Source organism: Hibiscus syriacus, unplaced genomic scaffold, assembly GCF_006381635.1.
Source record: "Hibiscus syriacus cultivar Baekdansim isolate YM2019G1 unplaced genomic scaffold, ASM638163v2 tig00000340_pilon, whole genome shotgun sequence".
Taxonomy (NCBI): domain Eukaryota; kingdom Viridiplantae; phylum Streptophyta; class Magnoliopsida; order Malvales; family Malvaceae; genus Hibiscus; species Hibiscus syriacus.
The window spans coordinates 3572283-3599403 of record NW_024061783.1 but is presented as its reverse complement, the minus strand read 5'-3'; the positions used below and the strand labels follow the sequence as shown (position 1 = coordinate 3599403).

Genomic DNA, 27121 nt, shown 5'->3' with positions numbered 1-27121 from the left:
CACCTGCCCTGGCCAGGCAGGATGAAGAGCGGACACCTCAGGAAGTGCCTCATAAGATCAAAGGTTGATTTTAGAAAGTTGAAATCATATTAGAATTGTGATAGAAGGTTTTCACAGTTTTAAATTGGAAAAGTGATGTGAAATATTCTTATTATTTCGTGGATAAGATAAAATATGGTGAACAAGTGTCACCACAAGGACGTTAAAAGATTAAATGATGCGGTGAGAATTTGTAAAAGAGCTCAAGAATAAGGGCATCAGTGACAAGTGTATAAGATAAAATGAAACAACAGTTTATGAGTTTGAAATAAAAGAATAATATTGTATAGGTAAGAGGGTGGATTTGATAGGGGTTTGTATATTTAATTGAAATAGTTGATGCTGGCTAATAATGATGTGTAATGAAAGGTGTATTGGAGTTAAAAGATTTGAAGGTATGGTTAGGATAAACTAACCAACTATGAAACGGATATGGATATAGTTGTGTATCTCGATTATGTAAATGTGTGTGAAGGAGACAAAGATTCATATGTTTAAGAGAAGTTAAAGAGTAATAGAAAAGTTTAAGAATAAGTATATCAATGATCAGTTTATAAGACAAAGAAAGTAATAACGTTTGAGCTTGGAATAAGGGAATAGTATTGTGTATGAGTAAGAGTATGAGTTTGAAAAGTTGAGTAAGATACCGTTAAGGAAATTTCGACAGAAAAGAAGGTATATGATTAGTTTGATAAGGGTTGTACCCTAGATTAAAAAGTTAAGGATTGTGTTTAGAAGATTGAAAGTGTAATTGATTAATGTTAGAGGATCTCCACTATTCTAAAGTGGAGAATTTAGATGAAGTAATTTAGTTGCTATGCGGTTGAACTAAAGTATAGTAAACAAATATTATCATGAGAATAATAGAAGATTCATTGAGGTGGATATTGTTTCGGAAGAGTTTAAGAAATATGTACATCAGTGATTAGTTTATAAGATAGAAGAAGTTGAAATGTTGAGTGTGAACAAAGAAAATTTCATGGTGTATGAGAAAGGATTGCGGATTTGATAAATTAAGTTAATCAAGTATAATGTGGATTTGGACGTGGTTGTATATTCTGATCACATAGATATGAGATAGACAAGAAAATAAGTATTTGTATGTTTTAAAAGGGGGCTTAAGGAAGGAAATACAAGTACACGAGATGGTAAAGAATGAGGTTCTGTATAAGTAAAGTAGATTATCAAAGTTATTAAGAAGTGATGAAGATCGGTAATCAGAGATGAGTATAAGTTATAGGAAAAGAGTATGTGAACATTAAAGAAGAGATATGATATGTGTATAAGGAGATTTTTATTTTTTTAAGGGAATAAAAGAATAAATGGATAAATAAATGAAAAGGAATGAGTTTAAAGGATCAGATATAATAAAGGTTATATGGAAGTGTAGACGATAAGTTCGATATAGAAGTAAGAAAAATGTGCGAGGTGATGTGAAAAGATTGTTTGATTCTGTAAAGTATATGTTTAATCACATTTGAAGAAGATTTAAGGTTGTGTTCTTGGTCAAATGATGATGGAATAAGAGTTTGGTTATTGTTATAAGGTAATTAGAGATGAATTTATGATGTTGAGTGATAAAAATGGATGTTACTGTCTACGTGATGAGTGACATTATATGGATATTAGAAAAGTCCAAGGAAAATACAGAATCGAAAGAGAGAAATGACATAAATGGATTGAGGTTACTGATTATTGTTTATATGATAAGTGACAGTAGGTGAATGTATAAGGGAAAAAGGTAGTTGAAGAACCAAAGGAAGTAAAGATTACGTAAAGGAGGCGACATGAGAACAGTAGAAGATATGTTCTTATCAATGTGCAATGAAAATTTGAGGACGAATTTTCTTAAAAGGATGACAGATTTGTAACATCCCAAAATTAGAGCTAGTGACTAAAATGTAAATTTTGAAAGCTTTCTGTTCAATTTCGAAATAAGTGAAAAGTTCAGGGATTTAATTAGAAATTATGTGACTATGATTGATTAGTAAAGATAGAAAGAAAGAAGGTTAAAATGGCCATTTTGCAATAAAGATTTTTATTTCTTCCCTTTAGGAGTTGTATATATACATGGAAGGTTAAGAAAAGGAAATAAAAGCTTCCAGAGTTATCTTCTTCTCCACTCTTCTTTCTACGTGAAGGCCTCAAAGTAAAGGTAAGTTTTATTGTTAGTTGATAATTAGTTGAAATTCAAGTTTGGTTTTGAGCATTAGGTGATAATTAAGCTTAAAGAAAGCTTAAATTGTCTTAAAACAATAAGATGAAGAGAATATAATAAATTAAAGAAAATGGGGAATAAGTGAAATCTTGGAAGAGGGTTCTTTAATAAAGTTTGAGACTGAATTTGACTTGTCATCAATCTAATTAAGAAGTATGAAGTGTTAGAATTAAAATTAGAACATGTCGTAAAATTGGTGAAATTCTTAAATTACATATGGATGATAGGATTTTAAGGTTAAAGATGTAATAAATGAGTATTAATGAGCTTAAACATGTGTATGTGAGTTAGGAATATGTAAGGGGATGAAATAGGAAGCAATTGAGTTAGAATGAAGGGGTTTTCATGCTTAAAACTGATTTCTGGGTTGGCGTGTATCGATACATATTCAATAGGTACCGATACATCAAGAGTAAAATCTGGGAAGATGTTCAAAGTGTACCGATACATTCAGGAGTATAACGATACCCTCTTGAACAGGAAAAACTTTCGAATGTAATTTGTGTATCGATACATAGGTATCAATGTAATCAATGTGTATCGATACATCCCACTTGTTGCAAGTCTTATTTCCATTAGAGTATGCCAAGTGGAATTATAATATGTATCAATGTCTGATTATGTAGACATCGAGTGTAAGCAAGTTTTGGATCGAGCGCCGAGTTAAGATTTGATCTAACTAAAGGAAATCATAAAAGTGGATTTGGAACTTAGTGAGGCCAAGGTGAGTGCATATTAATAGTATATGATGTTTAATGGAAATAAGACTTGCAACAAGTCTATTTCCCTATTTCCGATTGTAAAATGCATGAATTCATAAATAGAAGAATGTAATTGTTATGATTTATATGTGTTGACATGTGGTTGTGTATGTTACATGATTTATGTACAAATATATGTTAGTGTGATAAGTCATGTGGAATAGTACAAATGATATATATGATTATATAAGAATATGGAATAAGTTTTAGGATAGGGACATAAGGAGTTGTATGAACATATGATAGGTGACCATACATGTTACATAATATATGTGATCAATTATAGGAATCAGTATAAGAGAATTATATATCTAAATGAGAAGTGAGATGAGTTAAATAAGATTAGACTATAGAATAATATGAGAACATTATATTAGTGAGGAAACTTGAGTATAAATGATGATATAAAACTATAAGATAAGAGATATAAGGAAGATTTATATGTATGTGTGATAATGTGGAAAAGTGAACTAAGTTCAATGATATTGAACCCTATGAGTATAAGTATATGTGATGTGTAACATTTGAATGTGAAATCATATGAAAATAAGTAATGTGCTTACATGATCACAAGACATGAGATATATGAAAGAGAAAGTATATGTGATACGTGAAAGTGAATCATATGTCTATATGAATATGGGAAATGTTATAATGTTAATGCCCATGTTATGTGTAAGGAGAGCTAGATGTATAGTTGGCATGTCAAGAGTCGAGGGTTCATAAGTCCTTCGGGACATATATAGGTCATTCGGAACAAATTTCACATGCCCCTAGTAGGACCCCATACGAGCTATGGTGACATCATAGTACACAACCTCAATGTACTCACATATCTATAGTTCTCACATATGTACATGGGCTAACAAAGAGATAATAACAAACTCATTAGCTAAAGACTAGTTATGCTATATACTTCAATATGATCACCCCTTTTAGTTCCATTCCTCCGCCACTGCTGAATAAGTTGAAGTCTTCTGACTCATCCCTTTATTGGCATGTGTATTAAGTTCCAATTCATCAGATTGAAAATTACCCTAGTACATAGGAAGAATGGAAATATATATATGAACAGATGAAGATGTCATGATTTTTATTAAAATAACTTCATACTTTTTTTAGGGTTATATTTATGGTGGGAAACAACAGTCATCAATCAAGCCATGAAATAGAATAGCAATTAAAGCATCTAATACTAAAGAAGCCGAGAAGAAACACTGCATGCATGGAATGCATGTATGTACTATGTACATGTTGAAATCTACCGTACTGTTGGCTAGACATATACACTAATACTTGCATTTTCTACTAACTATTTCAGACAATCAACTTGAAAACGTACTACTTTCATGTTGGATCACATTGGCATTGCTGCTGCATCTCACTAAATATTTCATATTGGTGGCTCTTAATTTTATAAATATGGTTCAATCACTTTTGAAAATAATGGGCCACAGGTCAATCTATAATATATATCTACAGCAAGAAACAAAACACTCCCACTCGAAACCAACATATACTAATTCAGCACAACCAAACAGAATTTTCGATACAAATTCTCCAATGGCAATTTAGTGTTTCAGGAAGATGAGGTACTTCAGAAGAACCATCAGTAGTCAAGTTTTCATTAAGAATAATTCAAACAAACTTCTGCATTCTTTTGACAAATGATTCAAAGAAGATACCCAACATTGATTTACAATTTTCTGACAAATTTTTTGTTACAATTTTCTGAAAAATTTTAAACACAAAATAGCTACAAATGAAAAACCCTAAATTAAGTTTAGGGATTGAGTTTTTTATTTAAAAGTGAATAGGTGACCGTAGTGTGGCGGTCAACCCAGTTCAGATAAGCTTTAAATGGTTCAACTGTGCATTATGTCACCCATGTTAACGGCGGCTAATGTCGAATGATCAATTTTCAACAAATTGATAACGTTAATAACCAATTTGTAATAAACTGATAAAGTTAGTGACTGATTTATAACTTTTAGAACTTCAATGGGGAAAATGAAAATTTACTCACAAACTAGTGACCATTTGTGTAGTTCACCCTCAAATCTTATTATATGGTTAAAAATAAAATTGATTGAAAAAATAAAAATATAATCAAAATTAGCAATAATTAGGTGACATGTTAATTTGATTTCTTTTCGATCACGTGGTTAATAGAAAAAATATTTTTCAACATTGTACATTGAATTTTAAAATACAAATATTTATTTTAATAAAAATAAAAAATTAATATTTCAGTAAACATGTTGCTGACATGGGAACATTTACAATGACAGGATCCGATATAGAAGCTGATATTATTTTCAATGGGTCATACAATACTAACAGTAGGACTAGAAGTAGTAGATAAAAGGCTAAGAAGCCTATAGGGTACCCATTCCTTAAAACAGGGAAAGAAGGGCCCATAACTAACCCAAAAGACCCTATTTTTTACATTAGAGGAAGGGACCATTGTTTTCTCCCTTTGCCAATCACCATCACCTGCAAAAGCCTAGGCAAATTATATAAGCTTATTCATAGGGTATAGGGCACCTTACTTACTAGGTCTAGGAGGCGAGGGGACCATTCTATTTTACGAAAAGCCCAACAGATGGTAAATTAATTAATGTTAATTTAAATAGAACCATTTAATAAGTTTGATTAGTTTTTATTAGAGCGGATAATTGTTTTTTAATATTTTTTAATTTCTTATTTATTATAAAACCAACTGCATTTTATATTCTTAAATTACCATCCTCATTTTAAAGTATTTTTTAAATCTTTAAATCTTCTATTTTTACATATGAGTTATAACTCTCATTTTAAATTAATCTTAAAATTTCGAATGTTTTAAATTTATCCTCAAAATTTGACCTTCTTTTTAGATTAATCTTTATATTTTTGAACGTTCCAATAGTATCCCCTAAAATCATTTAAAAGTTTGGAGATATAAATGGAACATACAAAAGTTTAGGGGCTAGTATAGGATGAGAGTCATAGTTTAGGGATAAGTTTATAATGCTCAAAACTTCGAAGATCAATTTAGAATAAGATTCATGATTTAGGGATGAAACCAAAATATTTAAATCCTTGAAGATCAACTTAAAATAAAAATCATAGTTTGAAGACATATAATCTAATTAATTCTGTTTATTTATCAAAATTTAAAATAAAAATCAAATTAAAACAAAATTAAATGTCAAACATAATCGAATCAAGTTATACAAATTTAATTTGATTTATCACTCTCGAAATATTCTTTATCATAGATTTTCTGTTCAATAAATTTATTTTAAATCTGAAAAATAGAGGAAATAAATTCTAGAAATAGAAATAATAGGACTGAATTCTAAAAGTTAAAAGAGTAGAGAGACTTGAAAGAGAAATGAACCTTTTTAAATGATAATTTTAGGTGAGGATTGCGTATGAAATTCCCCAAGCTAAAACGACTATCGGGTGATTCAGTTTTGATGTGTGATCCCCTAAAAAACTGACACGTATATACTAATAAACCCTACTGCTGCTTACGATTCTTCTAGGCTTCTCCACTTATAGCTTCGCTCCAAAATCGAATTATTACAGCAAATCTTTCTTTCTACTCCTTTCCCACAACAATCTTCTAGTCACTATTTCTTATAAATAAATTGAATAAATAATTTTAATTTTTTAATTAAATTTTAAGATGATATTGTCAAAAAAAATTAATTATTCATAATATATACATGTTGTAAATATAATTATTCAAACTTAAAATTTTAACAATCCAAGTTATTCAATAAATATAATTATAAACTATTATTAATATCTCTTCTATCTGTATTGATAATGGTCGTTCCTAGTCAATGGATCAAATGTTGAGAAGTTTTTAACATTAGGTATTAAAATAAAATAAAAATTAAATTTTAAATATACAATTTAAATATTTAAATATTAAAACAGATAAAAATTGATAATTTATGTATTAAATAATTATGGTAGCCTAAAATATATTAGAGAAAATATAAGTGGAGGTGTGTATATGGATGGTGAATGTGGCACAGGGCTCGAGGACTTTGAATACCCACCACCTTTCCTTTTCATAAACAAATTGAAAAATAAAATAAAACTGGTAGTTATGCGTTATGTGGGATTTTGGTGGGCATGTGAACCCTACTCTGCCTACCCTATGCGGCTACGACCTATAATCCTACGCCCCCTAGGCCTACGTCCTACACTCGCAGCTCTGCCGCCCGCTATGGTTTCCATTTTTCAACTAGTATTTGTAGATCTGCGCTGTAATACAATATCACCACACCACCTCCACTTTTACCCTTCTTACTTCCCCCACTCTCTCCCTCAACGCGTGTCTACACACCTCCAAGAGGTAAAAATACAAGCGAGAGGCAGTAATGCAATGCACGGTTTCGTGGACCGCCGCTTTCTTTAATTGTTTGCCTCACGGTAACTTATTTTATTGACAGTCTATATGATAGTTTTTTTTTTTCCAAAAATTTTTGATAATAATATTAACTGATAAATTGATATAACATTTTAATTTTCACATGTAAAATAAGATGTTAATATTGATTTGAAATAGTTTTTTTTAATATTTGAAAGAGAGTAAAGATCACGGCAAGGAGGACGGGACACAGTGCTCGAGGAACGGAGATGATTAATGATATTTAACATGCTCACCCACTTGATGAAAAAACACCGATAATAATATGATTAAAATGATATTCTTCTTTTAAAAAATCGTTTATTTATTTTAAATTTAATAAAAACAATATGTTACTCTCTCTTTAAAGATGAGTATTACTCTACTTCAGATTATTACTTAAAAATATAACTAAAATAAAAACTCTAAATGTCTTATCATAATACATTAATGAAAATATAGATATCATAATACATTAATGAAAATATAGATGGAAAGGAAATTATATTTGACATCTTATTTTATCTGATTCAATTAGATAATGTTAAATTTTTTTTTTATAAAAATTTAAAATTTAAAATAGATTGAATTAATAATTTTATTTGATTTTCTTTATATATATAGTTTGGGTTTGTTTTTTCTAATCCAAAGTGAACAAGTTAAATGCAAGCGTTACAGCAAAAGGTCAGCACAGCAGTGTATGAGCTTGCGGCTAAATTTTGCTTCTCTTTTCCTCCTCGTCAAGTATCAAAACCCCAGACTTTTTCCCTAATAAAACCCAAAGCAACTCAACCTCTCAGATTCCAGAAAGGCAAGGGGAAAAAGAAGAAGAGATCTAAAGCTGCACCAACCTCTCTCTTTCTGTACTAAAAACCTTCTCTTTTCTTCTATCTTCTTCTGCTTTAGTTTCAGAGATTTCGACCGACTCCACACACATATAACATCATCCGTATATATATATATACACACATATTTATATGTTTGATGTTTGTGAAGATTGAGTTTTTAGCTACTGAAGGAGCTATCTTTATATATGTAATAGTTTTGTTGTTATCATCGTCATTGTGGCTACCACAAGAAGGCAATTGCCGTCCGACTCTGGAGGAGCCTTTGCAGATTGGTCGACTTCATCGTCCACAGCAATCCGAGCTGGCCCCGATGACCTTTCCCTGGGCTTTAATGCTAACGCTGCCGCCGCTGCTGCAGCCGTTCCCCCGGGATCCACCAACACTCAATGGCCACCCTCAGCTCGTTCTGTCAACTATGGGCTTCCCCCTGAAATGGGGATGGTCGGTCTCCGGGATTTCGTCGTTGTTGCCCCGGCGTCGTTTAATCACCACCACCACCATCACCACCACCACCATACTCAAGATCCTATCATGTCGAACGATCAAATCAGCGGTCCGAATGCTTCGACGGCTCTTGGTGTCGGCGTTGGCGTTATCCCGCTTCTAACAACGGCTCCTTGTTTAGCTCCTCTAAATGTGGACGACCCTGATTTGTTCAATAACAATGGTCGTAACAAGCTCAGTGGGATGCAGCTATGGCAGAATCAAAATTCTTCCCCTCACGACTATCTTAAGAAACCATCTTCGTTCCCTAACAACAATTATCTGATACAAAGCAGTGGCGGCGTCGGGATGGGAGGTGATGCGAGTGGTGGTTCGGGTTCAAGCTCGACGACCACGTGTCATGATTGCGGGAACCAAGCTAAGAAAGGCTGTTCCCATAGGAGATGTCGAACATGTTGTAAAAGTCGAGGTTTTGAATGCCCTAACCACGTAAAGAGCACGTGGGTGCCTGCTGCTAGGAGAAGAGAACGTCAGCTCATGGCGGCTGCGGCCACCACCGCCGGTGCTGGCTCATCGGGGTCGACTTCCGGGGCAAAAAAACCGAGGCTCATAACTTCGCAAAACACAACTACTTCCCATACATCGACTTCAAACACTACTAGAAGCTTTGACACTAGCTCAAGTAACCAAGGTTAGCTTCTATATATATATATTTGTATTTTGCTAGGGTTTTGCTGCTGAAGTTACTATTTGCATATGCAGGCTTTAAAGAGGCACTCCCGGGACAAGTACGTGCGCCGGCGGTATTCAAGTGTGTTCGAGTGACGGCGGTGGAGGACGGTGACGATGAGTTTGCATATCAAGCAGTTGTTAAGATTGGTGGACATGTGTTCAAAGGGTTTCTTTATGACCAAGGAGTTGAAGGAAGAGATGGGTTCCCTAATATGTCTGAATTGAATTTAGGTGGTGGTGCTGGCGGCCGTGGCAATGGTGGTGATGGATGTGGAGGTGGTGCAAGAAGTGGTGGGTCTTCGTCTCCGGTTCTAGATCCTTCTGAAGTTTATGCAGCTACCGGAGGTTGCTTGCTTGGTGGTTCCAGTTATGGTAATCCAATAAACTAATATCCCATATTTCCAAGTAATGTATTGGTTGTTGTTAATATAAATGATAGCAATGTAGCGTAATTCTTCTTTTGTAGACTTAATTATCCTTTTATATATATATATTTCATTTATTTTGTTTTTCAACTGTTTTGGGGCTTTGAATTTCTTATTTTCTATGCTTAATTGTCTTTTAAATTTGCTGTACTTTATCCTTATGTATGTTGAGGCCTCTAAAGTTCTTAGAATCTTTGAGTAATACAATCCCTTGACATTTCCACTGTCCAACCCATCGTGGCTAAATTTATTATACGGTCAAGTCTATTCACTCTGTCGAGGTATAAATAGTCATCAACAAAATTGCACTTAGAGGATCATAGAAAGATAAAGGCGACCATAAGAGATCCGACACTAATAGAAGTATACGGATGCCATAGTTAGAACTCAAACCTCAGACATTTGAGACGTCAACACTGAAGGTTAACCTTATGTTCTTGAAGCTGTTGCCTTTGTTTTGTTTTTTTGTTCACAACTGTTTTACTTGCGAAAGTGAAATATATGGTGCATAAGTGGTTTTCACCATCAAAAGAATGTGCTATGGACCCTAGCTTAATGCGAATTCAGGATCATGCCGTGTCGGACGAATTTCTTGCAGCGATCATCGGAGATCTATAACATTGTATTGCACTAGCTTGCTGTCCTGCTGGTTTAGTTTTCGGTATGTCATGCACCCAAAGCAAATGCAGTTGTACCGTCACCATCATTCATTGCCGAACACAAACATGCATTACATGACCGGCCTATTTCGCCGGTCCGGTATCCCTGCAATGCGGACAAAGCCTTCAATTGCATGCATTCATGAATGCTTGATGTACTCGCTTGAATTCTACATCCATTGGCCCGCCTATCCTGGGAGACATCGGTGATGATAGTTCTTGTGAACTGAAACTTCTAATTATATTGCTGCTTTTGCATTTTGATTATGCAACATTCTATCGTGATCTGGTTTAGGGTATAACTTTTATACATTGTCTGTATTAGATAGGATAAAATGCAAGTTTTCTCATGGGCTATAAGTTGAAGATGAGGCATTCTTCAGAAGCTATTGTGCTACAATAGGTAATAGTTAAATTGCAAATTGAAGGACCAAATTAAATCTTGACCAAACTATGAAAGACCAATACTGTAATTTCTCCTATATAAAAATACAGATCCACTAACCGGGTCGGGTCACAGGACTTACGAATGGGTAACCAATGACAAAAACTACATTGTTTTATCATGGGTATATAAACCAATAAGCCATATATTCTTTCTAAGTTCCCCCATTTTTTTATTCGTTTCTTTCCCTTCCTCTCCCAAAATTTTCTCCGAACCATTGTTGTAATCCGATAATCCGATTGGTTACCTGCGTGTCGGTCCAAATCCGGCTACTGTTCGCCGCTGCTTCGGCATCACACGACTGTTGTTGCTGTTGTGATCACCCGAGGGCTCACCAAGCCCGTTCCTGATTGGGGAGTTGAGTGATGAACCAATTGGGCTCCATTTAGCTGGATTTACTGTTTTATATAAAAATACATATCTATTAGATTTTATTCCAACTTTTGAGGAAGTGGTGGACATGTGGAATTCTTACCGAAATACTTCCAAGCCTCCAAACAAATGACGTGTAATGTGTCAGCTACCTCCGTGTCCTCCTCAGAAAATGGAAAAAAGAAAAAATAATAAAAATTTAAGAAAAAATACCACATAATTTTGTCATCTCAATTCCCATTCCTCTTGGTCAGGGTACTAACTTCTCTCTTGTTCTCTGGGAACGGAAGAATAATTCTTTTGCATCTTCGACTCTTTGTTTTTTTTTTAACTATAGAATCAGAAGAAATTGTTTGCTAGATTAACCTAGGACTGTAAATCAGAATCATAATTTTAGATTTAATTCAGAATAAAAAAAACCAAAACCATGTCTTCAGCGACCAAGATCGTCGGTGAACAACTTGCCATCGCTTTCCCGGATCTCTCCCTTATTGATCAGAACCAGGTACCTTCTTTTTATTTCTAATTTTGATTTTTTTCTTAGCTTTTAGAGCCAGATCTGTATGATTTTTCTGCTGAAATGAAATGTGTTATATTTTGACCCAAATTATAATTAGTAATTAAGTTGAATTTTATTGTAATTGTTTTAGGTAAAAATTATTATGGATTAAGAATTCTTGGTGATCTAGGATTTGATTTTATAAATATAGATAATGTTTGGGGAAATATAATATTTTTTGGATTTTTTAACTTTTGGGTTACAAAGATAGTTTTGTAAGAATTGAGAGATTTTTTGGATACACCGGATTTTGTATCTATACCGGATTTTGGGATACATGTGATATTATGTCCATGTACTTATATTTTTTGTGTTCTTTACATCTATAGTAAATTATTGTTCATCACGTCTGTGGAGATAATAAGGTTGAATCACGTTAAATCTCGTTTCCTGTGCATGTATTATTTTATGTTAATATCGTTTTGATTATTTTTCCACTTTCAGATTATAACAAAATGGAACGAAACAAATGGATATTTCATTGATTAATGGTTATGCACTGCGTAGTAATTTGGTTGATTAATGCGTATGTAACAGTTCTTTTTTAGGATTTTTTTTGTCAATTATTAATACTAAAGTTATTAAATATTTTGTTTGGGTTTTTTTTTTTGCTAGCAGGAGATGAAGAATAAAGAGGCTGTTAGCGAAGAAAGTTGCCAAAGTCATGGTGGAATATGTGCGATATGTTTAGATAAAATAGTTCTACAGGAAACTGCACTCGTAAAAGCCTGCGAGCATGCTTACTGGTTTGTCTAACCTCTCTTAACCAATATTTTCAATTGTGCTCTCGGTTATGTGGTCTGTTCTGTTTCCACTTTCGCTGCTTATTTTTAAAATTTTAAGCCTTTTTGATTTTGCTGGAAACTTCAATGATTTGTTTTGTTGTTCTTATTCTAATTGCCTATTTTAAGTTTTTGTTTAGTAATGGTCACTTTTAGGGTATAGAGTTACCCAAGTATTTTGAATTCAACTTTTGGGATATCTGTTTAATCATATAATGGTCTTGAATTTTGTTTTAGATGATTCTTTTAGTGTCATTCCCTTCATTAATTAATTACATAATGCGTATTATTTGGATAAATTTGCCCCTGAATCCTTCCTATGATTTCTGTGACTGTTTGGCACTGATTCAAGGGAGTTTAGGGTCACAGAATGAGTTGAGGTCTATGGTGTTGTTATTCTGTGAGAAAGAGAGAGAAGTGAAGATTTAGTGGTGGAATGGTCTGAAATGCTCATGTTGATCTCACCAGATGGGGAAGGGTGTGGGTCTCATGTTATGTGCTTACGTTGACTGTCATGTTAATTTGTTGGCATATGGTTCTTGGGGCCAATATGTTTAAGCTGTCACGTCTCTTTTGTGAGACATTTGTGTATGTGATGTGTGACAAATATACCACAAATGCTGGGAGAAGAAATATGTTATATGTTTATGACACTTCATCCTTTCTCTTGACACGCATGTCATTATCTTTGGTGATATAAGTTCTGTTTTGTATACTGTCACATTTCTATAGCTTGTCAAGAAATGTTGTTGCCATATTAAAGGTTTGGACTTTCGAGCGAGATCTGAAGAAGAGATGTCAAGTGTGCATGCTTGAGATATGTTTTTTTATTAAATGTTTTCTTCTTATCCCTACATACTATTTTTTCTTATTTTTTAATTGTTTCTTTTGTTTTGAAATTTTATGATGCCTTGCATGATAGCTTTGAGGCCTACTCTTTGCCTCAAAAGTGGGAGTTAATTGAAAAATTCATTGCTGTCATACTGCCTTTTGAAATCTTGGTTTAAATTGCCAAAATTTAATAGAAAAAGTACGTTATTTGCAGTCTATCATCATTTGCATGTTTCTGCTATACCAATGCATGTTTTGGGGTTCTGTTCATACTATCTCTAAATGTATGCTTTGCTGTCTGGGGTTCTATGAACTGCTAAAAGTTGGTTGGTTATGTTGAGGTAGTAGTCTATTTTCAGATAAGACTCGTATAAGTTACTGGACGTTTATTATAAGTTGAGAAGCATGGGCAATTAATTCCATTAGCTGAATCTGTTTTTTTTTATAAGAATAGTAGGCCTCATTAAAATCCCCCTTCATGATTAATGGAACTTGAAGACAGTTCCTTAATCAGCGGAAGGAAGAAAAGAGTGCCCTAGGATTTCATTAACATCAAATAATTACATAGGAATACAAGACCTAAACTCCCTTAAGGAGATAGAAAACCAAAAAGAAACAACCCTTAACAGAACATAATGATCAACCAATGCCAGCCTTAGCTAGGGTGTCCGCCTCTATATTAGCTGTCCTATTAACCCATCTAATAAGACCTTCACAATCTCTAAGCTTTTGAATAATGTCTTTAACAATTTGAACATAAACTACTGGACATAAAACAATATCCTTAACCCAGTCAACTGCCACCCTACTATCACCCTCAATAATCAAGCGGCCCTTAAATCTATGATGAATAGATTCAAAAAAAATCTAAACCCTTTAGGATAGCTTTCAATTCCATCAAAGCTGGAGGCCCCGGACCAGCAGCCTCTTTGAAAGAGCCAAGGATCGAACCAGACATGTCTTTTAGAACACCACCTAAACCACCCCTCTTCCAATCACTAGTAATAGCAACATCCACATTAAGTTTAATAAAGCCCTTTGGAGGAGGGGACCAAGGAAACTTAGTTGAAATCAGAGTAGAATGGGACGAGTAATAATCCCCTAAGGAAGGGTCAGCAATAAGAACATCCTTGGAGATAGAAACCAGATTTTTCTTAGCTAAAAACCATGAAGCAAGCCTGAACCTTGCTAGAAAGAAAATTTCAGCTCGATCTAGCGTCCCTCCTTCGAACACAATAGAATTTCTCGTTTTCCATATTGTCCATAGAACCACTCCAGGAATAAGTGACCATATTAGAGAGTTGGTCTTCAAATCAGCCCATGCTAGGAGGAAACTTTTAGCATCTTCGTGAAAAACAAACTGAAAATTCTAGTAGCTCATGAATTTAGTCCATATTGACCAAACAAACGAACAAGAAAAGAATAAATGAGATGGAGACTCTTCTAATAGCTTACAAAAGAGACATAAAGTATCATCTATGCCCTTAACACCTCTTTTAACCAGAGCTGTCTTCACTGCCAGCTTCTTTAAAATCACTTGCCAAAGAAAAGTCTCCACTCTTGGAGGCAGCAAGCCCCTCCAAACAATAGTCTTCCAAAAATAAGCTTCCTTCGAATCCGAAATACCCGAGTAAGATAGATTAACACATGATTTAACAGAGATAACCCCGTCTCCAGAACCCTTCCACAACAGCCCATCAGCAGAATCAACAGAAATAGAAAAATCGGAAATAGCAGCCATCAAATTTGTCCATTGCTCATATTCCCAGTCATTCAACTCCCTTCTCAACTGAACATTCCAAAACCAGCCCCACGAGCTGTATTCCCCAAATTGGAATAATTTTCCAGTTTTGTTCACTGCGATAGAGTATAGTATAGGGAAAATGACCATTAAAGGATGATCCCCATTAGCTGAATCTGTCCAACTGTACTGCCATTCAATGTTGTGGGTTCCATCTCCCTCATTTTCTTTCTCAGATGAACTAAGCTTGTTTTAAATCTCTAGTCATCGTTATTTTGCCTTTGAATCTCTCACTCCCACTCGATAATAGCACACTCTAAACCAGATAATCCATAGAGAAAAAAAGGTTATAGTTTTTAAGAAAAACCTAAAATATGATGATTGGCGCATGGAATATGTAGTTTATTAGGTGCACCTCTTGGTGTTGGCAATCGATTCCAATTTATCCTACACTATGGTGTAGGAGCATGTCCTCTGTTCAGGGCATAAAGCACTTTGTCTAGTTTAGAGGATCTTTTAGTTTTGATGAATTATTAATTCTATAGACATTGAACTTTTCGGAGATTATCAATATTTGATTCACTTACTATTCAGTTATTGATTCGATTACAGTTGACATTTGGCACATGCTTTATACTTTCAGTGGATTGGGTATGGGATTTCAGGTTTTGTGTAATTTGCTCTTTGTTCTTGCCGTGTAACATGCATCCTTCGATGGGCAACATATAGTAAAATGCCTACATGCCCTCAGTGTAAACATCCATTCGAGTTCCTCAATGTTCATCGTTCGCTTGACGGCAGGCAATCTCAAATCCTCCATTCCTGATTGTTGAATTGTCCTTGTTATGTTGGCATTTCCCAGTGAGGGAATTCTAGTAGTGAGTTATAATCCATTTTTGGTTGTTGCTTTTTCTTTATAAGGATCAACGACTACATGTTCGAGGAAAGCGTGTGCCTGCTTCTTAGAGCCACATGGTTTAAACCTTTGATTGTGGAGGAACGTGAAGAGGTATATGATGAACTGGAAGATTATTATTACAATTATCCTTAATGAAGACGATGACAACGAGGAAGATGAAGTTTATAACAACAGTGCACCGAGTCTCCGCTTCGGGAATCGGAGATGGGGTGATAACGGATATGTAAGGTCAGGGCGTCAAGAAGCCAGACCTGTCCAACGATCATCCAGTTCCCAGAATACTGCCGCCTCATCGTCTTCAAGTGAGCCCAAGAAGAAAGAAGTTTCGAAAAGTACGATGGGGCGAAGCGAGCTCTGATGCGTGAAGCAGCCGATAAGGCAGCTGCAACCAAACATCAAGAGCATTTGATGAGGCTGGGGCGGAAGTGATCTTTGATTCAATGTCTTTTTTATAGGACATTGAACCGAAGTGCTTAAGGGTGATTGAACCGATAAGCCAGCACTTTTTTTAAGCTTTTATTACAACAATTATATACTTAAGGTATATTGGTACATTATCTTTTTCATTTAAATTCATTTAAATACTTAAAATATTTTTTTTATCAAAATAAGTACTTTAAATATTTCTGATCAAAATAAATATTAAAGATATCAAAATAAGCATTTGAAGTATTTAATTTTTTTTGTCTAAGAATCAAAAATATTCTATAACTTATACCATATGTTAATTTTTTCGAAATTTATTAGGATTTAGATGAATTAGATTTTTTTTCAGAATTTATTAGGATTTAGATAAATTAGAATTTAGATGCAAACATTTGAGTAGTTTAGCTGCTTGTTTTTGATACAAAATAATATAAAACATAAGAATAGTTTAATTATTTAGTATTTCATATAAAATATTTTCAATATTTATTTTGATTAAAAAATAATTTGAAATACTTATATTGATAAAAGAATATTTTAAACATTTAAATAAATAAAAAATATTTTAGATATTTAAATAAATAAGTGGATATATTTTAAGTATTTATTATTATATAATTTTCTTTTTAATTTGTAATTATCGATGTTCATTAAAAAATAATTGAATATTGCACGAATGTTTTTTACATATCATATAACCATCAAATATAGGAACTCAATTTGTTCTTTTTGCATATTATATGATCATCAATCATCAACTATAGGAACCCAACTTGTATCAATAGAAAGAGCTTTTTAATGAGGTTCAATTTTTTTTTCAAATATGGAGTCTTAATTTGTATTGGTAGAAAGGGTTTTTAACAAGATTCAATTTCCTTAAAAAATTCATTCAAATATCTTTAAGAAATTATGTTAACTTTAAGAAATTATTTTTAGTTGGAGTATTATTTAAATATAATATATTAAAATATTGATTAGATGTTTAATTTTTTTAAAATTTAAATCTAGCATGTCGGATAAAATTTTGAAATAATAATTTTAAAACATAAGTTTGAGTATTTGATAATAAAATTGATTACTGATTTTAAAAATCATATTAATTTATAAAATTAAATTAAATATTTACGAATATGAATTTATATGATCTATAACCATTCTAAACTAATCAAGACATAATAAAAGTATCATATACATTACCATTTTAAACAAACCAAGATATAATCTTGATAAACTAAATCATGTATGCATGAGGAACTATATATAATATATATATGAGTGAATTGATATATATATATATATATATATATATATGATATTTTTTTTCATCAAAACAAATAGAATATAATAAATATGAAATTCGAAGTAATGGTTACATGTACAAAAAAAGAAAATAGGTGTCCTAAAAGGTTAACTATTTTCAATGAAGTTGAGATGATACCGATGGTGCATAAACCCTAATTAAGCCACATAGCAAATTCATCTTCTGTGAAGGATCTCTGCATAAGAAGTTGAGTAAACGTTAAGGTGCATGCAGCCGGATTCTCCCCTCCCATGTGCACGCCAGTAGAAGCGGAACTCCCGGTTGCGCCGTTAGCGTTACGAGCTTTTTCTGGCTGACGGCGAACTTCATTGTCATCGAACCAAGGGTTTTCCAAAATAGCCGCCACCACCACCACTTGTGTTGCCGCCGTCAGTTGCCCCACTACTCTCCCTCCAAGGAGTTGAAATTGTGGCCCTTCAAGAGTTATGTGAAAAGAATGACACGACAGTGATGATTGGGGTACTGGTCCGTTGGAAGAAGGCGGATTAACGTATTCCGGGAAGAATGAGCCGATCAAGGAGTGTAACTCAAGGGGTCCCTCCAGAAAGAGCGGTGGTTGTAGTGGAGAAGCATTGCAGAGCTCGACGTTTGAAACAGAACCGGTGGCGCTGATTATACCAACACCGACATGATTTCTACAGGCGAAGTTGATAATCCTCTCGATAACATCGAACCCGGGGGAGATTTCAAAAGCCACCGTCTTCAGCGGCGAAGTTTCACTGTCCCTCCTCACAACAATGGGCGGTTTGGGTTTGTTCTTGGATCCTCGAGGCCTACCTGTACGCCTCTTTGCAGTCTTCTCATCAGTTTGTTGATGATTATCAATGGTACTACTACTAGCCTTAATGTTAGAGTTGGGAGACCTGCCGCCGGAGAAGGAGAAACTTAGAGGGTTTGAATCTTCGTCGTTGACGGAGGCGTGAGGTTGAAAATCAGAGACGGGTGCGCTATAATCCGCCATCGTATGATATCGGAGGCTGAGGTAAACAGAAGTAGAGAACAAGAAACGGAAAGAAACACTTTTTATAGGCTTCGGGGATGCTACGTCGGTGTACTAAAAATTTAAGATTTGGTTCTAATTGGATTCTACTTAAGTTTCTTTAAACCGACTTCAGGGTAAATTACTTATTTGCTCACCGTTTTATTATGATAATTTTATTTTAATCACTTAACTATTTTTTTAAATCATATCTAATATTATATTTTATTTTCATTTTTCATTGTTGGGTTTTACCGTGAAATAAAATAAAATAATGGTGTGATATAATATAATAATAATTTTAGTTCACAAAACTTATACATTATATTAATTTGGTTCTAATTAAAAATAATTAAATAAATCTTTAATATTTTAATTTCTTTTTACCAAATTGATCATCTTTTTAAGCCTTGATAGGCTTGTTTGATTGTAGGCTTAATTGGAAAATAAGTATCAAATTATATTGTTTTTCTCAAATAGGTGTCCAAACGTTTTTCAATTCTTCAAGGTGTCTATTGTTACAAATGTTATCATTTTAGGTGTCTCGACTGTAACGGCCGATAAAAAAATCAGTTAAGTGACACGTGTTATAATATGATATATTTAGAAAATTTATTTTAAAAAAAATTAAAATATTATTAAATTTAAAACCCTAACTTTTCTATTTTACACAAGATACCCCACAATTCATAAAAATCATAATTCCCAAATCTCAAAAACCTAATTTTCTAAAATCTAAAAAATTTAGATCCCTAAAATCTTTAATTCTAATCCACTTATTAATTGTAGTTGGCAATTTTCAACCACTATCTCCATTATGGAATGATTATCCATATGTTATCGCCTACCTACAAATCAATTATCACCCATATCACTATCTTAAACTCCTAGAGATCAATTTGAAATCGAAAAAGTCAAGATTATTTAACCACTGTCGTCAAAAAAAACCTTAGAGATAATCTTAGAAAACGTACAATAAGAGCATATAAAAATGTGTCACAAGAGTATAGAATTTTTATAAAATTTAAATATGTTATAAATTTGTAATCTAAACTATAGTATTTTCATAAAATATAATAGATTTAGACTATAAATTTTATTACCAGTTTTAAAATTTTAAAATCTAGATCAAATTTTAAGTGTTAAAATTTTCTAAGTTTTTTTCCTACAGTGACTTGATTCGGGAATTCGCATCTTTTAACAATCTCTTGTTTTTTTAATTGTTTCATTCTAATTCTCAATTTGATGATTTTAATATTTCTAATTGTTTTTAGTTTCGTCACTTCTTTGATTTGTCATCATTGTCGATAACACATGTTAACTTCCTAACAAATTGAAACCGCAGCTAACCACCTCCAAAGGCCAAATACAAACCAGTCGTAGCCTTTGCTACCCAATAGCACACTACACAACACCCTCTCAAAGCCCCGAGGCTCCACGACAAACCTGAATCAACGTAGCTCAGCTCCCCACTCACAAACTTTCAGCAACAGAACCCACTAACAGCACAGTAGATTTGCTCGCCGCTCTTGGATTTTCCCACCAATCATTCACATTAAAAGCACCTTCGCTATTGGTCGCCTTAATCTAAAAAAAAAAAAGCACACAGCTTGGAGAAGAATAAGATATCAACGAAACTTACTGATTTAGCATTGAAAATCTTATCGTTCCTAGCTAGCCACAAACTCCATAAAGCAGCACCTACCGAAATCAACCATAGACTCCTATGAATACCTAAAAAGTTCATGCCATAAAAAAACTTTAGGGAGGGTGGCAAGGCATCCGGCACAACCCAACCAACTCCCCACCATTCACAAAATAAAATCCAGAAGGATTGAACATGGGTACACCCCATAAACAAGTGGAAAGCGTCCTCAAGAACAAGATTGCATCAAGCACACAAACAATCAACCTCACCTCTTAATAAACCTTTCCTCCTAAGAACAACCTTTGTAGGTAATCTACCAATTTTAAGCATCCATAAAATGCTTTTTATCTTTGGCGGCACTTTTAGTTTCCAAACTAGATCAAAGTTAAAAAGAGTATCATTCACTTCCACACTTAAAATCAACTCTGAAAGCTTTTTAACCGAGAAATAAACCGATTTATCATGGATCCACATTAACCTATTCGGCGAAAAGGGCGGAAGATCGCCGCCTCCTCCACCAAACTCGTAATCTGTCTGACCCTTTCTTATTCACGGTCAAAGAGTGGCCTAGAAAAAAGACACTCCCAATTTTCATTATTCGACTCAATGGTCTACCCAACTTCGGATAGAGGCACACCTTTCTCAACGACCAACCTAAACAACCTTGGGAATAATTTAGATAAAGGTGCGTCACTGCACCAAGCATCCTCCCATAACAGTATATCATTCCCATCTCCCACTTGCCAACGAAATGAGTCTTTGCCCATCCATTTAGCCACATAATCCTTCTTCCAGTTATTAATAATCCAGCTCCTTCACTTTCTGCCAAAGCCCAACTTATGTTGCACCATATCGGGGAAATCCTATCTCACGCAATCATACACCTTAGAGAAGTCCAACTTAAGAACATCATCACTTGCTTCCATATCATCCTCACCCATGGAATGGATGATTTCATTGGCAATTAAAATGTCGTCAAAGCTTTTGACGACCCTTCATGAACGCACATTGACTTTCACTTATAATTTGATCCATCACCGTCCTGAGTTGTCTCCTAAATCGACCTAACAAGACTGATAGGCCTATATTCAAAGATATTCACCGGATCACCAACCTTAGGAATTAAGGCTATAATTGTAAAACAAGATTTTATATCAATTATATAGTCAAATTATTTTTAATACTTATGATTAAAGGTTTAATTTTCACTAATATTTATTATTAATATAGTGCATTAATATTTATATTTAAAAAATCTGAGGCATCAGATTACCATATAACTAAAGCATGCATGCAAGCATTAAAAAACTCGATTTATGAAAAATTTCCACAAAACAAATAGAATAGAATAAATGTCCTAATTAAAAGGTTTACTATTTTCAATGATATCAATGGTGTACAAACCCTAATTAAAACCACATAGCTAATTCATCTTCTGGGAAGGACCCCAACCAATGGGCATCAGAGTAAACTGCAAGTTTGGTGGAGCAGGATTCGCTCCTCCGTAAACACTCGTGGCCATGCCAGTAGAACCGAAACTCCCGATTGCGCCATTTGCGTTACAAGCTTTTTTACGCTGACGGCGATCTTCATTATCATCCAACGTAGGGTTTTCCAAAACAGCAGCCACCACCAGCACTTGTGTTGCCGCTTCCAGTTTCCCGAATACTCTCCCTCCAATGAGTTGAAATTGTGTCCGTTCAAGTGTTACGCGAAAAGAATGACACGGCGGTAATGATTGGGTTGTTCCGTTAGAAGAAGGCGGAGTACCATGTTCTGGGAAGAATGAGCCGATCAACGAGTGTAACTCAAAAGTTCCCGGAAGAAAGATTGGTGGTTCTAGTGGAGAACCATTGCAGAGATTGACGTTTGATACAAAGCCGGTGGCGCTGATTATACCAATACCGACATGGTTTCTACAGGCGAAGCTGATAATTCTCTCGATCACATCAAAACCACGGGAGATTTCGAAAGCCACCGTCTTCACAGGTGAAGGATCACTGTCCCTCGCTACAACAATCGGCGGTTTGGGTTTGTTCTTGGATCCTTGAGGCCTTCCTCTACGCCTCTTTGCAGTGTTCTCTTCAGTTTGTAGATGATAATCATTGGTACTTGTCTTGGCGTCGGCAGAGCCGCCGCCGAAGTCTAAGGAACTTGGAAAGTTTCGCTCTTCGTCGTTGCCGGTGGCGTGAGCTTGAAAATCGAAGACCGGTGCACTATAATCCGCCATCGTTTGATATCGGAGGCTGAGATAAAGAGAAGTAGAGAAGAAGAAACGGAGGGAAGCGCTCTTTATAGAGGTTTTGGACATGAAGTGTCGGAGACTTAAATCTGGGCCGTGTTTTGTTGGCTTTAGAAAACTAATTCTATTCGACTTAAGTTTCTTCTAACCGCCTTAATAATAATGGTAAATTCACTGTTTCGTCATACATATATTTTTATATTTTTATTTTAGTCACTTAATTATTTTTTAAATCATATTTAACGTCTCATTGTTTTACTCGCTCATCGTTTACTTAACCAAAATAATGATTTGATATAATATAATAATAATAATTTTAATCCATAAAACTAATATATCATATCAATTTAATTTCTAATATGATAATTTTATAAATCATTAATATTTTAATTTTTTTATCAATTTAATGTTCATTTTAATTTAAAATTATTTTATAATTCAACCACATAATTTTCGATCAAATTAGATTATAATACAGAAAAAAGAGAACCTCAAATACTAACCTTCGTATACAATTTATGTGTTCATAAGCATATATAACAATCATGAATTTTAAAGCGTAAATAAAAAAAATCAATTGAATACGGTCTGATTTATTCGTATCTATTTTTTTGTTTAAATTTTTTGTTAAGCTTTTAGTTTTTTATTGTATGCTCATTGTGTTATTTTAAATGACTAAGTTGATATTAATGATTATGAAACGATGTACTAATTATGCGGTTAATTTATCTTTATAATAATAAATATGAATTATATTTTTGGATATTTCATCTTTCTAACAACATTAACGGTTTCTATAAAAAATTCAATCAAAATTGACTATTGATAGAATCTTATAAAAAATATATATTTATTTGTTCTTTCATTCACATCATAAATATGATAAAATTTAATATTAATAATATAATATTCGACTAAAAAACTGATTTTGAAAAGATTTGAAAGGAACTAAATAATAAAATTATAATTAAATATTTTAAAAGTGTTTAATTATTATTATTTGTTTGTTGTCATTTAGTTCCAAGATTTCGTTTTGAATAATCTGGACTAGGGGTGTTTAATGAGTTGAGTCGAGCAGAGGCATCGTTTCATCAGAATTAGAAACATCGTTGGGGAGTGATTCTGTGGAGGCATAGAGGGGAGGGATGTCGATAGAGGCAGGATCGTTGAAGGAAGAAGGGGATCCACCCGTCTGGTGGATCATCATCTTGCTGTTTGGGTTTTTAAAGGTCTTCAGAGGAAACATACATCTTATATTAAATTTATTTTATAAATTTATCGATCACATTAAATATAAAAATAATTTTAAGAGCTGAATTATATTTTTGAAAGAAAGGTACAAAGGTGTACCCTTTTGCCTTAATAAATATTGACAGATGACAAGCCAAATGCATAGATCTTATTGTTTTCAACATAAACCACATCAGTTGTCGACCAAGTAGACCCCATTTTTTATTTGTGGTTTTTATTTTATAACTTAGAAACATTCAGCCCTTGCCAAAACTTCCGGCTTTTCCTCCATTGGCGTTGAACAGAAGAAATTTCAGGGCTTTTTTTTCAGGTACCCCTACTACATTCATCTCTCATTAATTCATTCCTTTTTTTGAAAATTTATTGGTTTGTTGTTGTTTCTGTAATTTTTTTATTTCTGGGTTTTGTTTCATTTGCTTCTTTTTAATTTGAAAAAGTAGAATATCAGATCGGATCTTTGTCAATTTTGAATTCTGATCAATACCTTTCATTCTGTTGGTTTGAGATTGGATATTCATTATTTTGTGCTCTGTTGTTTTGAACATTGCGGTTTTGATGCAGCATTGACTCGTGTATTATTGTCATGCTGCTTGCATTGTATTGATGCAGGTTCAATTCTATGGATTTCTGAGAGTTGTGTTATCAATCGTCTTAGATATTGCAACAAAAGGTTTTCTTACGCGCTGCAATTCTACACTGCATTGCATCAAAATTTGAAGGTTCAGTTGAATTATTGTGAATTTTTGCTCTTTCAAATGTTGCTATAGATAACATTTGAACTAAGCCCTGTGGCTGTGAGAAAGGCGGGATTTTGTATTGTGTAGTGAATGATGAGGCGTGTTTCGCCGCTCTTTTTGGTACTTTTAGTGCTGGGGTTTTTCTTTGCAACATATAATTTGTTGACTATGATAATACACTACAATACATATTCAGAAGAGTGGGATGATCCTTTTCTAAAGCCGGAAAATTTGAATGAATTTGGGGGTTCGAAGTCAAAGTACCATGTTGCTCTCACGGCAACTGATGCTCCGTATAGCCAATGGCAGTGTCGGATTATGTATTATTGGTATAAGAAGGCAAAAAATATGCCCGGATCAGATATGGGAAAGTTCACTCGGATTTTGCATTCGGGTAAATCCGACAGTTTGATGGAGGAGATTCCAAGTTTTGTTGTTGATCCTCTTCCAGAGGGTTTAGATCGGGTGAGCCTTTTTTTGTTTGGTATTTCGATTCTTCATTTCCCCTTGTATTTTTGAACATGTAACTCAGTGAACAAGCAACCAAACCATATATAGATATAATCGGAACTGAAAACAACTTGTTTTAACTAAATTTTTCTTGTTGTCTCAATGCCGTCTTCAGGGTTATGTTGTCTTGAATAGACCGTGGGCTTTTGTGCAATGGTTGGAAAAAGCAATAATTGACGAAGAGTGAGTTTTCGTTTAACCGATAAGACCATCCATGGTGTATGCTATTTCTTTATTTTATCTGAAACGTTACCGCATTTTATGACTGATGCAGATACATTCTAATGGCAGAACCTGACCATATATTCGTAAATCCTTTGCCTAACTTAGCTCGCGGACAATATCCAGCAGGGTTCCCTTTCTTCTACATTAAGCCATCTGATCACGAGACTATTATTAGGAAGTATTATCCCAAGGAGAAGGGTTCTCTGATGGACATTGGTCCGATTGGCAATTCTCCCGTGATTATTAGAAAGGTAGCCCTTTAAGATCGTTGTAGCTTGTGTGACAAGTTTGTTCTGAGCATAAATCACCTTCAAATTTCTTTCACAGTAATTTTTAATGCAAATTTAAAGCATGATTTCTTGTTTTATAACAGCCTGTGCTGGAGAAAATTGCACCGACATGGATGAATATTTCATTAATGATGAAAGACGATCCAGCAAGTGATAAGGCATTTGGATGGGTTCTAGAAATGTAAGACACTTTTCACTTTTAATTGTATTCTTTTTTGTTGATATGGCCTTTTGACATGTGCGATTGTTCGATCGAAACTTAGGTATGCATATGCTGTGGCATCAGCACTACATAATGTGCATCATATACTTCGTGAAGACTTCATGCTCCAGGTTTTAATAAAAACACGATGAACATTTTTTTTCTTTTCTCTCGATGACCTTTAGATACAATTCGATATTAAACTCTTGTCGCTGTTCATTCTCAGCCACCTTGGGATGTGGAAATAGGGATGAAGTTTATACTCCATTATACTTACGGATGTGACTACAATTTAAAGGTACAATTATAAAAGAATAGCTCTCTCTGTAATTCATTGTTTTTCGAGTCTATATGTAATTTTTCATTTGTTTTACCACTTTAAGATTAACTTTTGCCTACAACTTGTTCACTCTGAGTTGGCATTACAGGGAGAATTAACTTATGGAAAGATCGGAGAATGGCGTTTCGACAAGAGATCGTATCTTAGCGGGCCTCCTCCACGGAATCTCTCTTTGCCCCCTCCAGGTGTTCCTGAAAGTGTGGTAAGTTCATCCATTTGGGAAAATATAGGAGTTGGTAGACTGATTCATTAAGTTAAAAGAACTCAAGCCACACCCTAGAGTGAATCTAGGTAATAGTTGTAATCATTGTCTCACTCATTGCAGGTTTATCAATTAGTCGTTGTAGTTTCTCGGCATATTAGATAGTTTCTCGACATGAACTTTTTGAGTTTTAAACAGTTCCTTTTCAATTTCTGCAGGTGAGACTTGTGCAGATGGTGAACGAGGCTACAGCAAATATTCCCGATTGGGACGCACTTTAAGTTGTGGCTGAGACCCAATCTTATTAGTTAGTGCATCCATTCGGATGCTGATATTGATCTCCTTCCACCGAGAGTTATCTGCGAAATAGAGGTAGCTGAGACACCAGTATACATAGCGAAAAGGGTATGTTTTCAAGTTAACAAGGGATGCATCATTTTTGTCACTTTTATTAAACATTTAAAGCATTGATTTCCTTTCTTTTGTGTTATATATAAATATGAAGTCTATTTATCGATTTTTTCTCGTGAAGTTTCGAGAATGTAAATCACATTTTGGAGAT

At 34.0% G+C, this 27121-nt stretch overlaps 4 protein-coding genes and 1 pseudogene across 4 annotated transcripts; 3 read left to right on the top strand and 2 right to left on the bottom strand.

Annotated features, from left to right (window-relative positions):
* Window positions 1-8093: 8093 nt before the first annotated feature.
* On the top strand, window positions 8094-9935 carry LOC120203065 (protein LATERAL ROOT PRIMORDIUM 1-like). The gene is made up of 2 exons (XM_039203431.1): window positions 8094-9412; window positions 9484-9935. Exons 1-2 carry the CDS (start codon window positions 8710-8712, stop codon window positions 9840-9842), a joined length of 1062 nt encoding a protein of 353 aa, XP_039059362.1. The 5' UTR covers window positions 8094-8709; the 3' UTR covers window positions 9843-9935.
* Window positions 9936-15943: 6008 nt separating this feature from the next.
* LOC120191098 lies at window positions 15944-16700 on the top strand (annotated as a pseudogene).
* A 1366-nt stretch (window positions 16701-18066) lies between these two features.
* Window positions 18067-18894, bottom strand: LOC120191008 (AT-hook motif nuclear-localized protein 16-like). Its single transcript, XM_039194038.1, has one exon. The coding sequence runs from the start codon at window positions 18892-18894 to the stop codon at window positions 18067-18069; it is 828 nt and encodes a 275-aa protein (XP_039049969.1).
* Window positions 18895-21983: 3089 nt separating this feature from the next.
* LOC120190919 (AT-hook motif nuclear-localized protein 23-like) lies at window positions 21984-22790 on the bottom strand. Its single transcript, XM_039193956.1, has one exon. The coding sequence runs from the start codon at window positions 22788-22790 to the stop codon at window positions 21984-21986; it is 807 nt and encodes a 268-aa protein (XP_039049887.1).
* A 1868-nt stretch (window positions 22791-24658) lies between these two features.
* LOC120196863 (hydroxyproline O-arabinosyltransferase PLENTY-like) lies at window positions 24659-27039 on the top strand. Its single transcript, XM_039198581.1, has 8 exons — window positions 24659-25255; window positions 25416-25483; window positions 25575-25776; window positions 25899-25996; window positions 26079-26148; window positions 26244-26315; window positions 26446-26559; window positions 26778-27039. The coding sequence occupies exons 1-8, from the start codon at window positions 24881-24883 to the stop codon at window positions 26838-26840; spliced, it is 1062 nt and encodes a 353-aa protein (XP_039054512.1). The 5' UTR covers window positions 24659-24880; the 3' UTR covers window positions 26841-27039.
* The last annotated feature ends 82 nt before the right edge of the window (window positions 27040-27121 follow it).

What these genes read in the sequence shown, in the direction of transcription:
- LOC120203065 (XM_039203431.1), top strand. Translation starts at nt 8,710, where the DNA reads ATGGGGATGGTCGGTCTCCGGGATTTCGTCGTTGTTGCCCCGGCGTCG. An exon ending in CACTAGCTCAAGTAACCAAG is followed by an intron (nt 9,413 to 9,483) that starts GTTAGCTTCTAT and finishes TTGCATATGCAG; the next exon opens with GCTTTAAAGAGGCACTCCCG.
- LOC120191008 (XM_039194038.1), bottom strand. Translation starts at nt 18,894, where the DNA reads ATGGCGGATTATAGCGCACCCGTCTCTGATTTTCAACCTCACGCCTCC.
- LOC120190919 (XM_039193956.1), bottom strand. Translation starts at nt 22,790, where the DNA reads ATGGCGGATTATAGTGCACCGGTCTTCGATTTTCAAGCTCACGCCACC.
- LOC120196863 (XM_039198581.1), top strand. Translation starts at nt 24,881, where the DNA reads ATGATGAGGCGTGTTTCGCCGCTCTTTTTGGTACTTTTAGTGCTGGGG. An exon ending in GATGTGACTACAATTTAAAG is followed by an intron (nt 26,316 to 26,445) that starts GTACAATTATAA and finishes TTGGCATTACAG; the next exon opens with GGAGAATTAACTTATGGAAA. An exon ending in CAGGTGTTCCTGAAAGTGTG is followed by an intron (nt 26,560 to 26,777) that starts GTAAGTTCATCC and finishes CAATTTCTGCAG; the next exon opens with GTGAGACTTGTGCAGATGGT.